The sequence below is a fragment of the Solenopsis invicta genome, chromosome 16, assembly GCF_016802725.1.
Source record: "Solenopsis invicta isolate M01_SB chromosome 16, UNIL_Sinv_3.0, whole genome shotgun sequence".
NCBI classification, from domain to species: Eukaryota; Metazoa; Arthropoda; class Insecta; order Hymenoptera; family Formicidae; genus Solenopsis; species Solenopsis invicta.
The window spans coordinates 12,047,318-12,062,933 of record NC_052679.1 but is presented as its reverse complement, the minus strand read 5'-3'; the positions used below and the strand labels follow the sequence as shown (position 1 = coordinate 12,062,933).

The 15,616-nt window shown below is 32.5% G+C and overlaps 1 protein-coding gene across 4 annotated transcripts in view; it reads left to right on the top strand.

Annotated features, from left to right (window-relative positions):
- Positions 1 to 6,391: 6,391 nt before the first annotated feature.
- Positions 6,392 to 15,616, top strand: part of LOC105208186 (proteasome activator complex subunit 4) — a 75,237-nt gene continuing 66,012 nt past the window's right edge. For 2 of the 4 annotated variants that reach the window (XM_039458597.1, XM_026140853.2), the window contains exons 1-4: positions 6,392 to 6,847; positions 11,310 to 11,450; positions 13,318 to 13,483; positions 13,590 to 13,988. In XM_039458597.1, coding sequence (XP_039314531.1) covers positions 6,645 to 6,847; positions 11,310 to 11,450; positions 13,318 to 13,483; positions 13,590 to 13,988 — 909 coding nt within the window. In that variant the 5' untranslated portion in view covers positions 6,392 to 6,644. Of the gene's footprint in view, positions 6,848 to 11,309; positions 11,451 to 11,552; positions 11,620 to 13,317; positions 13,484 to 13,589; positions 13,989 to 15,616 lie in introns of those variants that run through there. The other 2 variants (XM_039458596.1, XM_026140854.2) reach the window with 2 other exon arrangements.

Here is a 15,616-nt window from a genome sequence, read left to right as displayed (position 1 = left end):
ACAACATAAGACCGATGGACCAATGAACATCCAACATAAAGTCGCCATATTGATTTACATAACATTTTTATTGGTCCATTGGTCTTATGTTGTGCTTATGTTATGTTATGCATTTCATGTGCAAGGCCCTTTATGTTGTGCTTATGTTATGTAAAGCCTGCCGCAGACTAAAGTCCTATATAAAGAGAGAAGCGACATCGAACTCCCACCACAATCTTCAGTATCCAATTGAGTCCTCCACCGCCATTTTGGGACCGCTCTAACATCATCAAACATCATTCGTATCATTCCGTGGGTGTTTACGATAATTAATCGGATCTCGGATTGGATTGAACAATGGTACTCAACGTAAGTATAGAAAATTTCCCTAGGCTAATCGGATTGACGATCTCTGTCTCAAATGTGATCCGATTGATGACGAAGCGTGGAGACGCAGAAGCATGCTTGAAAAGTAAGTCTCTTTATTTTTTTAAATAATCACACAAAAAATCAAAGATAAAGTTAAAAAGAATGATTTGAATTTAGATTTATTGTAATATTTTTTGTCTAAACACTAAATTTCGTTTAAATTTCTATTTGTAAAAATTAATTAATCTATCCTAAAGTTTGTGGTTATATCGGAAACAAATCAAAATTAATAAAACAATTATTAATTGTTAGGTACAAATTAAAGCATATAATATTTTAAGCACATCATATAAAATTCCTGTTTATTATAAACTTAGTAAAAATAACTTTGAAATCATTCAACTACATTACACATTAATCAATATTAATTTATATGTTAAAAATCAATAATGTTTCTAAAAATGTTCTTTTTATTCTTTTCCAGATCGTAAATAAACTTCAATTCCTTGAATAAATAAAAATTACTGGAAAATGTATTTATATGAAGAGGGCATTATTGAACAATATCAATTTGTGCTAACTTAAAATTTGTAAAATCTACTTTTCTTTATTAGTTGTTTATTAGAGAGTAATAATATACGCATCATATATGCATACAATTATATTAATTTTATTTATGTATATTCCGTTCTTATATTATTACTCTCTAATGAACAACTAACAAAGAATAGCAGATTTTACAAATTTTAAGTTAGCACAAATTGATATTGTTCAATAATGCCTTTTTCATGTCAATCCATTTTCCAGTAATTTTTATTTATTCTTGGAGTTGAAGTTTATTTACGATCTGGAAAAGAATAAAAAAAAACGTTTGCAGAGACATTATTGATTTTTAACATATAAATCAATATTGATTAATGTATAATGTAGTTAAATAATTTCAAAGTTATTTTTACTAAGTTTATAATAAACAGGAATTTTATATGATATACTTGAAATATTATATACTTTAATATGTACCTAATAATTAATAATTTTTTATTAATTTTGATTTGTTTCCGATATAACCACAAACTTTAGAATAGATTAATTAATTTTTACAAACAGAAATTTAAACGAAATCCAGTGTTTAGACAAAAAAAAATTACAATAAATCTAAATTCAAATCATTCTTTTTAACTTTATCTTTGATTTTTTGTGTTATTATTTAAAAAAATAAAGAGACTTACTTTTCAAGCATGCTTCTCGGTCTCCACGCTTTCGTCATCAATCGGATTACATTTGAGACAGCAATCGTCAATCCGATTAGCCTAGGGAAATTTTCTATACCTACGTTGAGTACCATTGTTCAATCCAATCCGAGATCCGATTAGTTATCGTAAACACCCCGTTTGTTTTCTGTTCCTGAACTCCCTGAATTAGTGTGCACTTAAAATGAAATAGATATATATTTAAAAGTTAGTGAAAGCAAGATGGAACGTTCCAGTGCAGTCTAGTGCAGGAATAGAAAACAAGCCTATTGGCTGCGTTCAGCAGACTCAACAGTTAGTGAGCGCTTGCTGTTATTGGTGTATTCTTCTAAATCTAAAAGTCTGATTGGATGATCTAGAAGAATATCTCAACATATTGAGTCTGCTGAACGCAGCCATTCTGCAAACAGCTGTGTTCACAATATGGCTGCTCGCTTAGCCAATCAAGTATCAATCAGATTACCAATCAGAGCTTTCGACACCAATGTCGCTTCTCTCTTTATATAGTAGAGTTGGTATAAAGAGAGTTGCGACAATTACCCGGAAATCGCCATTAAGGGGGAAAATATATAGCTACATAGCGCCAATTTCAAAATATGAGCAAGCAATACTGTGTAACACAATGTATATACAATTCAATGCTTTCTAATTTTGACACATCATACAGAGCCGTTTTTTCGTATACAGTGAACATTCTTAACCTTAATTTCTGCACAATTTTGAAAACCATGTCAAATGATCGATATTATTTATTCATGAGAGGTCGAATACATCTAGCTTTGATAGAAGCAGTGTTTTACGAGTTGATATTATGTAATACTGTGTCACACAGTGTATGACTATGTTTTGTTGCTGGAAAGCTCTCAATAACAATGAAACAAAATTTTAACTTTAAATAATCATTACTTTTTTTAAATATATGTAAGTTTTTTACATTTTGAGTTCTACGACTTACAATTAGAATTATATAATTTAAAAAGATTATTTTAAGGAGATTTTTATTTTATGTAGCAGAAAGATTATGCTAAGAAAAAGTTAGTTTTATAAATATACCAGGATCAAATACTTAACTCAATCATCTTAAATTTCTCGTAAATTGTTATATAAAAAAAATGTTTAAAAGAAAAATTATATGTTAATAAAAAAATAATTATTACATTAAAGTGTTTTGACATCCTTCTGCTGCACAATGTACCATCTCGCTAAATAATGTGTACGGAAAGACTATTTAACATATTTTCTTTAATATTATTCATTAGTCTACATATAACATGACAATAATATTGGAATAATAAATAAAATGTTAACAATAAGAAATAAAAAAATAGATAAATTTTTAAAACAATTTGAGATTATATTTGTATATCATTATTTTTATTATTTATTAAGAAAAAGTTAACTTTTTGGCTTTAAAAAAATATTGACAAAAATTACACTTGTGTAATTAATATTCTTTTCAGAATTAATATTCTTTCTAGAGTTTGCAAAAAGGTTGCAAAAGAGTTTGTATCAACTGACACACGTAAACACACTCTTCAACCAAAGATGATTAGGCTGCGTTCGGGAATACACACCAAGTTCTTCCGAGTATCATTTTATCCTTGTTTAACATTCAGTGAACAACAAAGATAAAACGACAGTCCAAGGCACTCGGTGTGTACAGCTCTATTTAATCTACCTAACCTAACTGATAGCTAACCGGAAATTTCCTCCTTAATGGCGGAGCCAATCAGCATTAGGCACATACATTGTCGCAACTCTCTTTATACCAACTCTATATATAGGACTCTACCGTAGAGTCCTATATAAAGAGAGAAGCGACATTGATGTCCAAAGCTCTGATTGGTAATCTGATTGATACTTGATTGGCTAAGCGAGCAGCCGTATTGTGACCACAGCTGTTTGTAGAATGATACGAATGGTGTTTGATGACGTTAGAGCGGTCCCAAAATGGCGGTGGAGGACTCAATTGGATACTGAAGGTTGTGGTGGGGGTTCAATGTCGCTTCTCTCTTTATATAGGACTCTACTCTACCGCAGTCATTGAACTATACTCTAACTGGAATGGGCACTAGACGCCAGAAAACGTGACGAGAGAGAGCCATTTCGAAGGGCCACCTCTCTTTGTCAGTACAGTCACGTTAGAAAGTTTTGCAGTACCGGCACATGAGAATAGACATTAGGCTTGTTTTCTATTCCTGCACTAGACTGCACTGGAACGTTCCTTCTTGCTTTCACTAACTTTCAAATATATATCTATTTCATTTTAAGTGTACACTAATTCAGGGAGTTCAGGAACAAAAAACAAACGGCTAGTTTACACCGAACACTTGACACGCATACTAACAAGTAACTTTCTATTAAATTGTTTTAATTTTGACAATACGTGTAAATGTATACGTGATATCTATATTTAATTAATTATCTTGATTTATATTGTGAGCTTAATATACTATTCATTAAATTTATTACCGAAATTAAGATAATTGAATAGAAAGTTACTAAATATTACGCGTATCAAGTATTCGGGGTAAACAAAGCCATAGATAAACGAGCGACTTAAGTGACATACATAAATAAAACAAAAGCAAAATTGTATTATATTTTTTGAGGTATTTAAGTAACTTTTAAAGTAAAAGTTAATTTCTTCCTCGTTTCCACGAATTCCGTTACACGCTGTATCAACATGAAAACAAAGAAGAAATTTAACTTTTGAGTAGGAATGTAAGGTGAATGCTGACGCATGCGCAGAGAACGCTTAGAAAAAGAGAGGTGGGCTCTCGCATCATGCTATTTCTATCACGTTTTCCGCTTACGGACGTTATATGGCATTCCCATGATGTAAGAAACAAGATGACACAACGCGCATCGTCGGCGGCTCGATGCGCGGTAAGAGGCGTGGCTCGATGTGGTGAGCCAATGAAATTTGGGTCCAAATATATCCGCGCAATTTGAATACGAAACAATCATATGTAGTCACACGTACTTAAAATGTAGATGTGTTAAAAAAAATAAATATAAAAATGTAAAAATACTTGAAATTTATTATCTTTAACACAAATTACTGTTTCAATAAACACTGTTGTTATAAACATGAAATACAACAATTTAGCCATACACATAAGCTCATTCTTATAATTTTCCAAATTTCTTCTAATTCAAGTTTAAAAAATTTGAATAAACAATTATCACAATTTTTATTAATGTACAGTCGTGAGCTAAAAGGTTGCAACACATTTTCTTCGATGGTTTTTGGAATGTAGACTTGTTAATCGAACGGCGAACATAATTGGGTCTTACCTATAGATCTAACCAATTACGTTTGCCGATCGATAAGCAAGTCTACATTCCAAAAACCATCGAAGAAAATGTGTTGCAACCTTTTAGCTCACGACTGTACAAAGTCTCAACTTTACCTTCACGTTCTTCCTTTTTTAAGTAGCTTTGAATTTCTCTGATTCACCGAATATTTCCGATTCACGTATAAATACAAGTATACGGCCCCAGTACCGGAGCCGTAGCCATATTGAATCTCAAAATTTGGACCCACTTCTGATTGGTCTAGAGTATGGTCTACTGCGCATCTGGTTACTTGTTTCACCTTTCTTCTTACATCATGGGTATTCCAGCTAGAGTATAGTTTAATGACCGCAGACGATACATTTTTTCTTACTAGATTTCTAACCTGCCGTTTGTTTTCTGTTCCTGAACTCTCTAAATAAGTGTACACTTAAAATGAAATAGATAGATGTTTCAAAGTTAGCGAAAGCAAGAAGGAACGTTCTAGTGCAGTCTAGTGCAGGAACAGAAAACAAGCCTCTGGATTTTCTTACTTGCTACGGACAATGGTACTGGCAGTGCTACTGGCCGTGGCTTCACACGGTGCGAATTTTTGTACAGGCTGAGCAACTGAAATTTGTTTCATAGAAGCGGCACGCTTAAATATGGATGAGATAGATGAGATGGATGAAATTATTGCAACAATTGTACATTGTCGTAAAATTGCTATTGCATTATTTTTAATTATTGAAAAATTGCGACAACGAAATAAATATCGCCGACGTTTATGGAGTCGACAGTAAATACATTCTTTAATGCCTCACTTTTAATGTGTTTATTATAGTAATTTGGTGTGTTTATCGCATATAAACATGGTTCCTATTAGTAGGCTTCTATTAAACATAAAATACTTTTTTTGGACTATTTTGAAGTCTTTTCATTTCTGCACGACATCATGTTTGCGAAGTGAATTCACGTTTGAACTTTGACAACACTTCGACAGTATAACCCGGTATAACCCAGTATAACCTATACAGACTGCGTCCTGATTGGCTTTCACAATAAACCAGTACAGAATCACGTAAGAAAAATAGGACATGATCTATTACGAAAATCCAGTACGCGAGCCAGTAGCGTAGCCCGTAAGCTACCCATTTCCAGTACGGGAGCACGTAAGACTGCCAGTATAGGAGCACGTAAGCAATCCCGTAAGAAAAAACGTTTCGTCTGCGGCAGGCTTAAGACTCGACTATGAATACCGGCCTAAAGGTTAGTTTATGCACACCGTAACCGTTAACTTATGCCGAAATCTATAAGAAATTGACCAATCATAATCGATTATTCTTCTATAAGTCGATTATGATTGGTCAATTTCTTACAGATTCCGGCATAAGTTAGCGATTACGGCCTGCATAAACCAACCTTAATTCAGGGAGTTCAGGAACAGAAAACAAACGGCAAGAAGAACAAACCTATTACCAGTAGTAAATAGCTATAGTATACGTAACGTAAACTATAGATTTTCAGTACTTACAGTAAATTTCGGAACACATCCTCGGGTGCAACGGTACACAAACATGACTCATTGAAAATGAATAAGAATAAGCAAGTTGTCAGTGGTTTTACTGCGTGCAAATTGTTCCAATTCATTGTTGCTGAACTTGGCTCTAACTATTAATCGGCTCTCATGATTATTGCTGTGTTAACACGTGCGACAAAATCATAATTACCGAGTGTAAACACGAGAGCACGGAGGACAGTCCGACGATGCCGTCGTCGTCGTCCAAAATGAATTTTGTGGATTTTCGTCCACAGAAGGAACTGGTGTATAACAAATTATTGCCCTACGCAAACGAGCTCGACGCGGAATCGCATTTATGGCTTGCCGAGATCAAGGGAAACCTGGGGCGTGCAATTATGCTGCGTGAACTGACGCCAGGATGTGTCTTCTGGACAAATAGATTAAATCTGTGAGCGACTGGAATCTTGTTTTTAGGATTTATATCTATGTAGATTAATTTTGATCCTAGTTCAACATATTTTTTTAATTCTTAGAACCTTTTCTAATTCTTAGAACTGTAAAAAAATAAAAAGTTAAATCAAGTTTAAATTTAATTTGCATTGTGGAAATTAACATTTAGTCCTATTTCCACCAATATAACAAATTTGGTTGAACTTTCTATCTTTTTGTATCTTAACACTGGTGCAAATGAAACTTATATATCCTTTGTATTATATTGTATTTTTAGCCACATTTAATTGTAGCTCTCTACACATGTTTTTGGTTATTTTCCTCCTTGCCTAGGGGTATGTAGAATCCTGTAACTTTGATACGTTCTATCTCTAAACAAAAAGCGTATGTTTTACCTTATAATATATGAAATTGATTCCTCAAAGTCTGATATAAATAAGTGAGACCCAAGTAAAAAATATTTTATTTTTAAGTAATTACAACTTATTTAAAAAATTGTGTTGCCAAAATTTGCATTAAAATGAGTACTTTGAATAAAAAATTTTTAAATTTTAATTTAAAACAAGAAAATTAGTAATTTTTTAGTTGATCCTGTGGATTAATAAAAAAAATTGGTTCAATATGAATCATCTTTAAAAGTTTTATTTAAAGGATCAAAATCGATATGTTTCAAAAATCTACAAATCATGATTTTACACTAATGAATAAAATTTTACTATTTAAACAATTATAAAATGATAAAAGCTTGTAATAAATATTATTGTATATTAATACATATACCAGCAAGGAGAGTCTCAAAAATTTCATAATGTTTGCATGCATTAAAATGCGAAAGATAAAAGAAAAAACATGCCTGCAGGCTTATTGTATCTATGGATAGTTATAGTGTTTTTTTTTTTCAACCCTAGATCTCTTAGATATTCTCCATCATAATTTATATTTTGGTTAAGTTCTATGATTGGGTTTTGATATTTGCTTAAAATACTGACAATGTAATGAATGTAATATGCACTATAGATTTTCAGTACTCACAGTATATTTTGGAACACAATCTGTATTTGATTGAAATTATTTAATTATTTTCTAGATTTTTATTGTTTTTTTTTGTGGGGGGGGGACAGAACAATTCTTTTTGGAATTTATTCCAAAAAGTACTGTTCCAAGAAAAAAGTCATACTCTATTGACATTCTATACCAACAGATGCAGCAGAAATTGAGCAGACTTTATTGTTTTATAGATATTTAAATTATAACGTTATTGCTACTGAAAAATCTTTAAAATTGACATTTTTATTTTTTTAATTTGTTAAGGAATAAATATTTTATTAATAGAAATTAATATATCATATTTTAAAGTATCCATACACAGAATGTTCTACTACAGCATTTCCTGTTAATGATGTATTCCTGAAATAATTTGAAGATGAAAATTTTAATATAAAAATGTTCAAGTTATAATACGTTTTAAATTATAAGCAATTAAAGTTTATCAATTATAGCAGTTAAATTTTGTGTGCTCAGGCATACATATAATGAATTTTTATTTTATACATTAAGATGATGTTCGACATAGTCCCCAGTGATGCATGAAGCTAGCAGACAGACTTAGCAGCTAGAATGCAGCAGCCAGGAACGAATAGGGTATTAGATTCCCCCAAAGTTAAAAAATAATAAAATGAAAAATTTATTGCAAGCAAATTACATTTAATGTGAGACAAAATGAGTTGAAATATAAAAAAATAATAAAATTAAATAAAATAGTTTACTAGAGTGTTACAATTAAATTCAAAAAACACCAAAGCTGGATGCATATCCTCAGAGAGGATTTGAAAAAAAATTACAAATACTCGGCGAAAAGAGTACGAAGTGATGGCACGATGATTTATCCAGGGATGGCACACACTGTTCATTAACAAAATTATTTTTAATTAATTTAGCAACTACAACAACGTATGCATTCATTGTTTATTAAAAAGTTGAATAGTGTTTAGAAACGTCTATGTAAGTCATACATTTTGGTAATCCTTTGTTAATTGTCCGCTCTTGTATCCAGAACCATGATGAGAATGTGGCAGATTATGGTTTCGTTTTTATTTTTTTATATTCTTTTTTGTAGTTTTTGTATTTTTTTATTTTTTTGTACTTTTAAAATGTTATATTTTTTTTATGCCTTTTTATTTTTTATTTTTTTTTAATTAACAATTTTTCCCATAAAATATATCTTTAAATGGCGCCAATTATAAGGAGAATATATTGCTCTTTGAAATAACTGCTGTACTACTTTTAAGAAATAAAATGCAAATGGTAGTATTTTTATTTTTTTAATAAAACCTAAGTAGTGCTAACTTTAATTTTTTTTAAAATAAGATTTAAGTGGTATTATTTGTGTATTTCTAATAAAAAAATCTGTTATAACCAGGGACCCTGCCCGAAAAAAATTTAATATAAAATTTTGGTCAGGTTACGGTTACGGTCAGAGGTTATTTCCAATTTTTGGTTTTGGTTTTGGTTACGGTCATATTACTGATAACGGTAACCGTTTTGATTTTGGTCTTTTCTGATTACGGTTATAGATATACAATTACCTATTGTAAAATTTAATAATGTATAAAAATGATAATGTATAAAAATAATACACGTATAAATATCATATTATAAAAAGTTCTTGTTTATTAGAAACTACATTTTTTTAATATAAAAATGTTTAAAAATCAATGGAGGTTCCGGGTCTTTAAAAAAAAAATTTTTTTGTTTGTTTTTGTTTTACTTCATTCTTAGCAACTTGCAGCATTAATTGTCGCTTTTTGGTTTAATGTTTCTCTATAAAATAACATATTAATCTTACTCAAATTATCATAATAAAAGCAAAGAAATAAAAAAGTAACCCTTCGTAGACATTCTGTAATATCGCAATTTATCAAGAATCTATAAGTAAATATCTACGGTCTTAAAAGTTCAATTAAAATTGTCAAACTTTTTTGGTACTCTAAAAGAGCCCGAAAAATTGAAATATAACTTTAACTTTAAAAATTTAGTTTTATCATTACAAAGATTTTATTCTATCATATTTATTTTATGTTCACAAATTAAAGGAAAAATGAATTTTTAAAATTAACTGCATATCTGTGGAGCGTTAAAAAAAAAGATGAAGTATAGATGCCACTTTTTTCTTTTATTCTTATCTTGTAAAGAGAGAAGTCTACACTGCTCGCGCTTTTTCTCCTTTTTTAATCTGATTTTCAGTATGATCTTTAACAGCATTTTAAAAAATTTGACCGAAAAAACCGGAAAAATATTTTTGGTCAGCTTAGGGTTACAGTTAATTAGCCTGAACAATATTTCTGTTTTGGTTTTGGTCATACAAAAAACGGTTAGGATACGATATTCGCTATTCGAAAAACGACCAGAACATCGAAAAAGACAACACAAGATTATTTTTGTCCATGACAATGCTCCATCACATACGGCAAAACTGGTTTGCGACCTGTTGGAAGCACTCAGCTGGGAAGTGTTAGTCTATGCGACTTACTCATCAGACTTGGCTCTTTCCGATTACCACTTGTTTGCATTGATGGGTCACGCACTTGCTAAGCACTTGCTAAGCTTTGGTTTGTACGAAGATGTGAAAAAATGGCTTGATGAATGATTCGCGGCAAAAGAGGAACATTTTTATTGGCGTGGTATCCATAAATTACTCGGAAAAGGGGAAAATGTATAACTAGCAATGGAGCATACTTTGAATAAATTACTTTTTATCATTCTTCCGAATTTAACGTGTTTTGTTCGGAAAAAGAATTTGCATTTTATACTTGTACACCTGGAATAACCACCACTTTTTTTCCATTTCTTTTTATTTAAATGTAATTATTAATTATTTAAAATGTTTAACATCATATTTTAATTTTTACATGTGTTGATATTATATAATTTGATTTTATACCTATTTCAATTTTGTACTTCCCACTTCACCCATTTTAATATTTTAATTGTTACTCAGAATTTAAATAGCGGTCACTGTACGATATCGCTTGTAGTTAGAAAAATCAAATGACGGAAACTTATTGCTAGTGATAACTTTTTATTATGTGACCAGCGACAACTAGCGACAGAACGATGTATGAAAAGATACTTTTGCGGTATTATAGATGTGCGTATGCGTGTGCGTGTGCGTATGCGTTTGCGTGTCGTGTGCATGCATATGCGTGTGAAATAAAGAAGTAACGCGTTACTTTTAACGTTGTTATTGGCTCACTGAATACCTGGTATGCATGCATGTATATATGCATATAAGATATTTATTGGATCAAGTTTTATGAAAATTGAGCGCAAAGTTGCAAGATAAAAAGGAGATGCTGAAAACGAACATAATTATTACCTGTTGTTGAAGGATTATTTTTTTTTTTTTGTAAATACTGTATTGCATTAATTTTTACAATTTAACATATTGCATTGTCTTCCAGATACATAGAACTCTATGGGATGAAGTTTAGTAAAGAAGATCATATAGCATTTGTGAAATTAATGTACGAGCTCGTTACCATACCGAATTTGGATCTAAACCTCATCAATAAATTTTCAGATACATTAGTTTTACTATTGAAGTAAGTAAAATGAAAATCGAAGAATGTTATTAATTAAGTTATTACGTTAACTGTATTAATAAAATTAAATTTTGAATTCATTAAAAAAAAAATTTTCAAAAGTTATAGGATTACTGCATCAATCAGTGAACAAGTAAAAATTGAACCAGTTACTCACAAACAATTTAATGTAATTATACATATTTTCAAATAATTTTATTTCAAATCTGCATGAAAATTAGATCTAAAAAATATTAATTAATTTGCAATTTATTATTTTGAGACCTTATTATTTTAATATTTTTCTCAAATAGACATTTATTAATGATTGTTCAGTGACACTGTGCAGTGCTAAAACCATTGATGAATGAACAATTTGTATATATTATTTTAACGATGTAAATTGTGATCAAGAAACCTATTCCACGAGAATGAGCTCCATTCAAGTTAAAACAAACAAAATTCTGAGCATAGATAAGACTTTACATTTCGTAAAAAGACAATTGATGCGATAATTAACGACATGTTGTCAATTTATATTACGTTTGTCTATTATACATTTAAGCGAAACATTGAAAACGGAAATGTAGTAAAGATTTAATCAAAATTGTAACGACCTGACTTTTCCGCGCACGGGGCGGCGTGACTTCGGCGGACGAGGACGCGGAGAGGTCTCCAAAAGAACTAGACGTTCATTGATGGTGAACAAAGCGTGGTTTATTTCGAGTTTGGTATAATACAAACAAGTAGCGTTCTGGACGCGACGCGCGGACGGACAAATAGCGATGACGCTCGGACGGACGCAACGAGAACTTACTTTTACGCGCGGACGGACAACGGAAGTATAACGCGCGGACGGACGAGCGGAAACAGAACGCGCGGACGGACGAAGACGGAAAATAGAACGCGGATGCCGAAAACGGAAATTATCTAACGCGGTATTTACAAGTTGCGGTGTTATGTACAAGCGAGGGATTCCGAGCCGAGTTTCTCGGAATTCAGAATCCCTATTTACGCATCGGTGTCGTGGCCTTGCTGAAGGCTGCGGCTACGGCCACGCGGGCCTGGAGACAAAGACGTCGCGCGCGCGGTAGAGCTGTACTCTAGCTCGAAAATGGTCGCGACGCGCTGCGATTAATACCGCGATGTTGTGCGGCGGTGGCGATCGACTCACGCCAAGATCACTTGGTGGAGGCGCGGAACTCCACACTCCGATTCGTGAGTCGATGCCGAGCAGGAAGAGCGGATCGGAAATGCTTCGACTACCAGGATCTCCCGGTGGAGCCCAAGATTTACTTGAGCTCGTAAGTCAGCGGTCTAGGAGGCGGACGGCTAATTGTTAAGATCTCTTGGCAGAAGCTAAAATCGCTTAACTTCAGGCTAGCACTAGGAGGCACTTCTTTGCGGACGGAAATTCGGACGGAAAGAAGCTTCGACTGTAGAAGCGGCGGCGCTTATATAGCCGAATCTCGAGGGCAGGGACGGTGCGGGGGTACGGAACGGTGCGGTCACGGAGGGGGAATCCCTGCCGCTCGAGATCGGCAGCGACCGCCAGTTCGGTCGCTTCTTGAGCGCGTGCGCGCGGAGATTTTCTCAACGCGCGGAGATTTTCTCAACGCGCGGATGCGTGTTCGCGCGCTACGCCGGTTTGAAAAGTCTTATAGGCGCCGTGCGCCGGTTTTTTGCTGTTCGGCGGTTGTTCGGCCAGACAGCCTGGAACGATGAACGATCTGAGGGGGGAGCGGAAAGGCGGTTTGTTACAAAATGAACAGATTTTTTACTGCAAATTTCTTTTTTTCTTATGGAATAGAATTTATTTGACATAATCAAAAGTTAATATAATGTTAATAAAAAGTTAATAAAAAGTTAATCCACTATTTTGTTTCAGGAAAAAGAAATTAATTAGTCCAGATGAATTAGAACTTCCATGGAGACCTTTATACAATATGATGGCACATTGTTTGCGGCGCAATTCAATTGGGATACATCGCAATCTCTCATGGTTGGAAACTTTGTTACATTGCGTGATTATTTCCGTAAAGACTTATTTCCCTGTAAGAACGATTTTTTTCTTAAAGATAGAATAATAAAGAAAAAAACCAAAATCTTCCCAGATTTACCACATGACTAATTCTGTATCTTGCAACATTATTGTGACAGTTGAACGCTACGCAAGAAATATTAGATGAATTAAGACCAAAGCTCTGTCCTCACGATGGATTAACAATGTGCACAAGCCTTCAGATTTTAGAGTGTTTCCTACCGGTACAACTATCTCCCGAGCATCATTCTATTGGACATTGGTTGTGGTTTGATGAGTTTATGACCATATGGAAGGTATGCCACAATGGTCCGCAGTGGGAAAACTATATGATGAGATTAATGGCAAGATTAGCGATTTTTAATATTGGGTATATCAATTGGGAGTCACATGTCCCCTTCATGTTTACTATATTTATAAGATGCCTAAATCTACCAGTAACGTACAAGCAGACACCGAACAATTTGAATCACAAGATTGAAATGTCGTCGATAGCCATATGGATAGTGGCGAATCTGGTAAGTTATGCATAATATAAATATCAATGATAAAAAAATATACACTACTGCTCAAGAATTTTATGCTTGATATTTTCCCAATTTGTTCTAAATTTTATTAATGTCACATGAAAATGTTAACTTTTAATTTTAACTCTAGCTTGCCATATCAGAATACGATGTAGTCGTAAAAGTCATTGTTTGTCAATTTTTGCAATACAATATTTTTGATTCGGATCTTGTTTATCATCTTTATCTTACTTTAAGATATCAATTTCACTTATATTGAATTAAAAAATATACTTTTTGTTTAGAGACATAGTGTGACAAAGTTACAAGGTTCTACATTTTGATTAAACAATAATATATTGGATTGACGAAATTAAAACACGAGAATAAAAGGCCTATGTCAGTCACAGCAGTTTTTGGTGCTGAATAATCATTTTTAATTTTTATAATTTTTAACTCAAACTGCGTTGCAATGAGTTGGAAATTATAAAAATTTGTTGGACTATAAATACCGTTATAAAACCTGAATAATAATATTATTTTATTGCGAAAAAATAACACCTTAGCCAGTGTTTGAACTGGGATCTTTCGAATTCCGTGTGGGCATTCTACCACTCCGACCAACGAAGCATGTAACATCGTTAATCGAAGTGGGACGTCTGCACGGAATTCGGGAGATCCAGGTTTGAACCTTGACTGAGGTGTTCTTTTTTTGCAATAAAATAATTTACAGTTTTTCTAGGAAGGGGGAATATTATACAGGGTGGGGCAAAAGTCTGGATACATCCTTATAACTTTTGAACGAAACTAAATAGAAAATTGAAATTTGGAGAAGTTATATAGGTTGAAAGCTATTTACTGATTTTATCAGTTTGACCTTGGATGGCGTCGCTAAAGTCACATCAAAATCACATTAACTTTTTTAAATGGATATTTTTAATTCAAGAATCTAATAGCCAGTGCTAAGAGCTTTTCAAAACACTATAAATAAGTTTATTTTTGTTAAGTAGTTTCTGAGTTGTGAGGCTTGAAACCTACAGTATACTGTAACTTTCAAGCGTTATAACTCGGAAAGTTCTTAATAAAAAATAACTTTTTTATAATGTTTTGATAAGTTCTCGGAATCGACTACAAGAAAATGCAATAAAAAATGTAGAATGTTAAAGAAGTATCGATATCTCTTAATTAGGGAATTACCGATACCACCGACGAGAGACTATTAAAAACCATCAACCCTGGGTAAATTTTCGAGGCCGTCACTGGGGCTCCAGGGGCCCGGCGGTAATTGAAGAGCGATGACGTTATCGACTATATGATTGTTAATACAAATATTTGAGTAATAAACGTTATTAAAATCTTGATTTTTTTATTATACAAATACTTCATAAGCAAATATGTATATTTATATTTAATAATATCATTGTATATTGCTTTAAAATTGTAATTCTTTTTGATCAGTTATTTTCTCTGTCGATAATCAAACTTGGATGTTAACATCAAAACTGCAACTTTTAATAAAAATCGAGAATTTTTGGGTTACAAATACATAAGCATATCTATGAAATTTCAAGATAACAATAAATTATAAAATTAATACTGTATTGTTAGTTTATCATTAAAAATTTAACAATCACACAAAC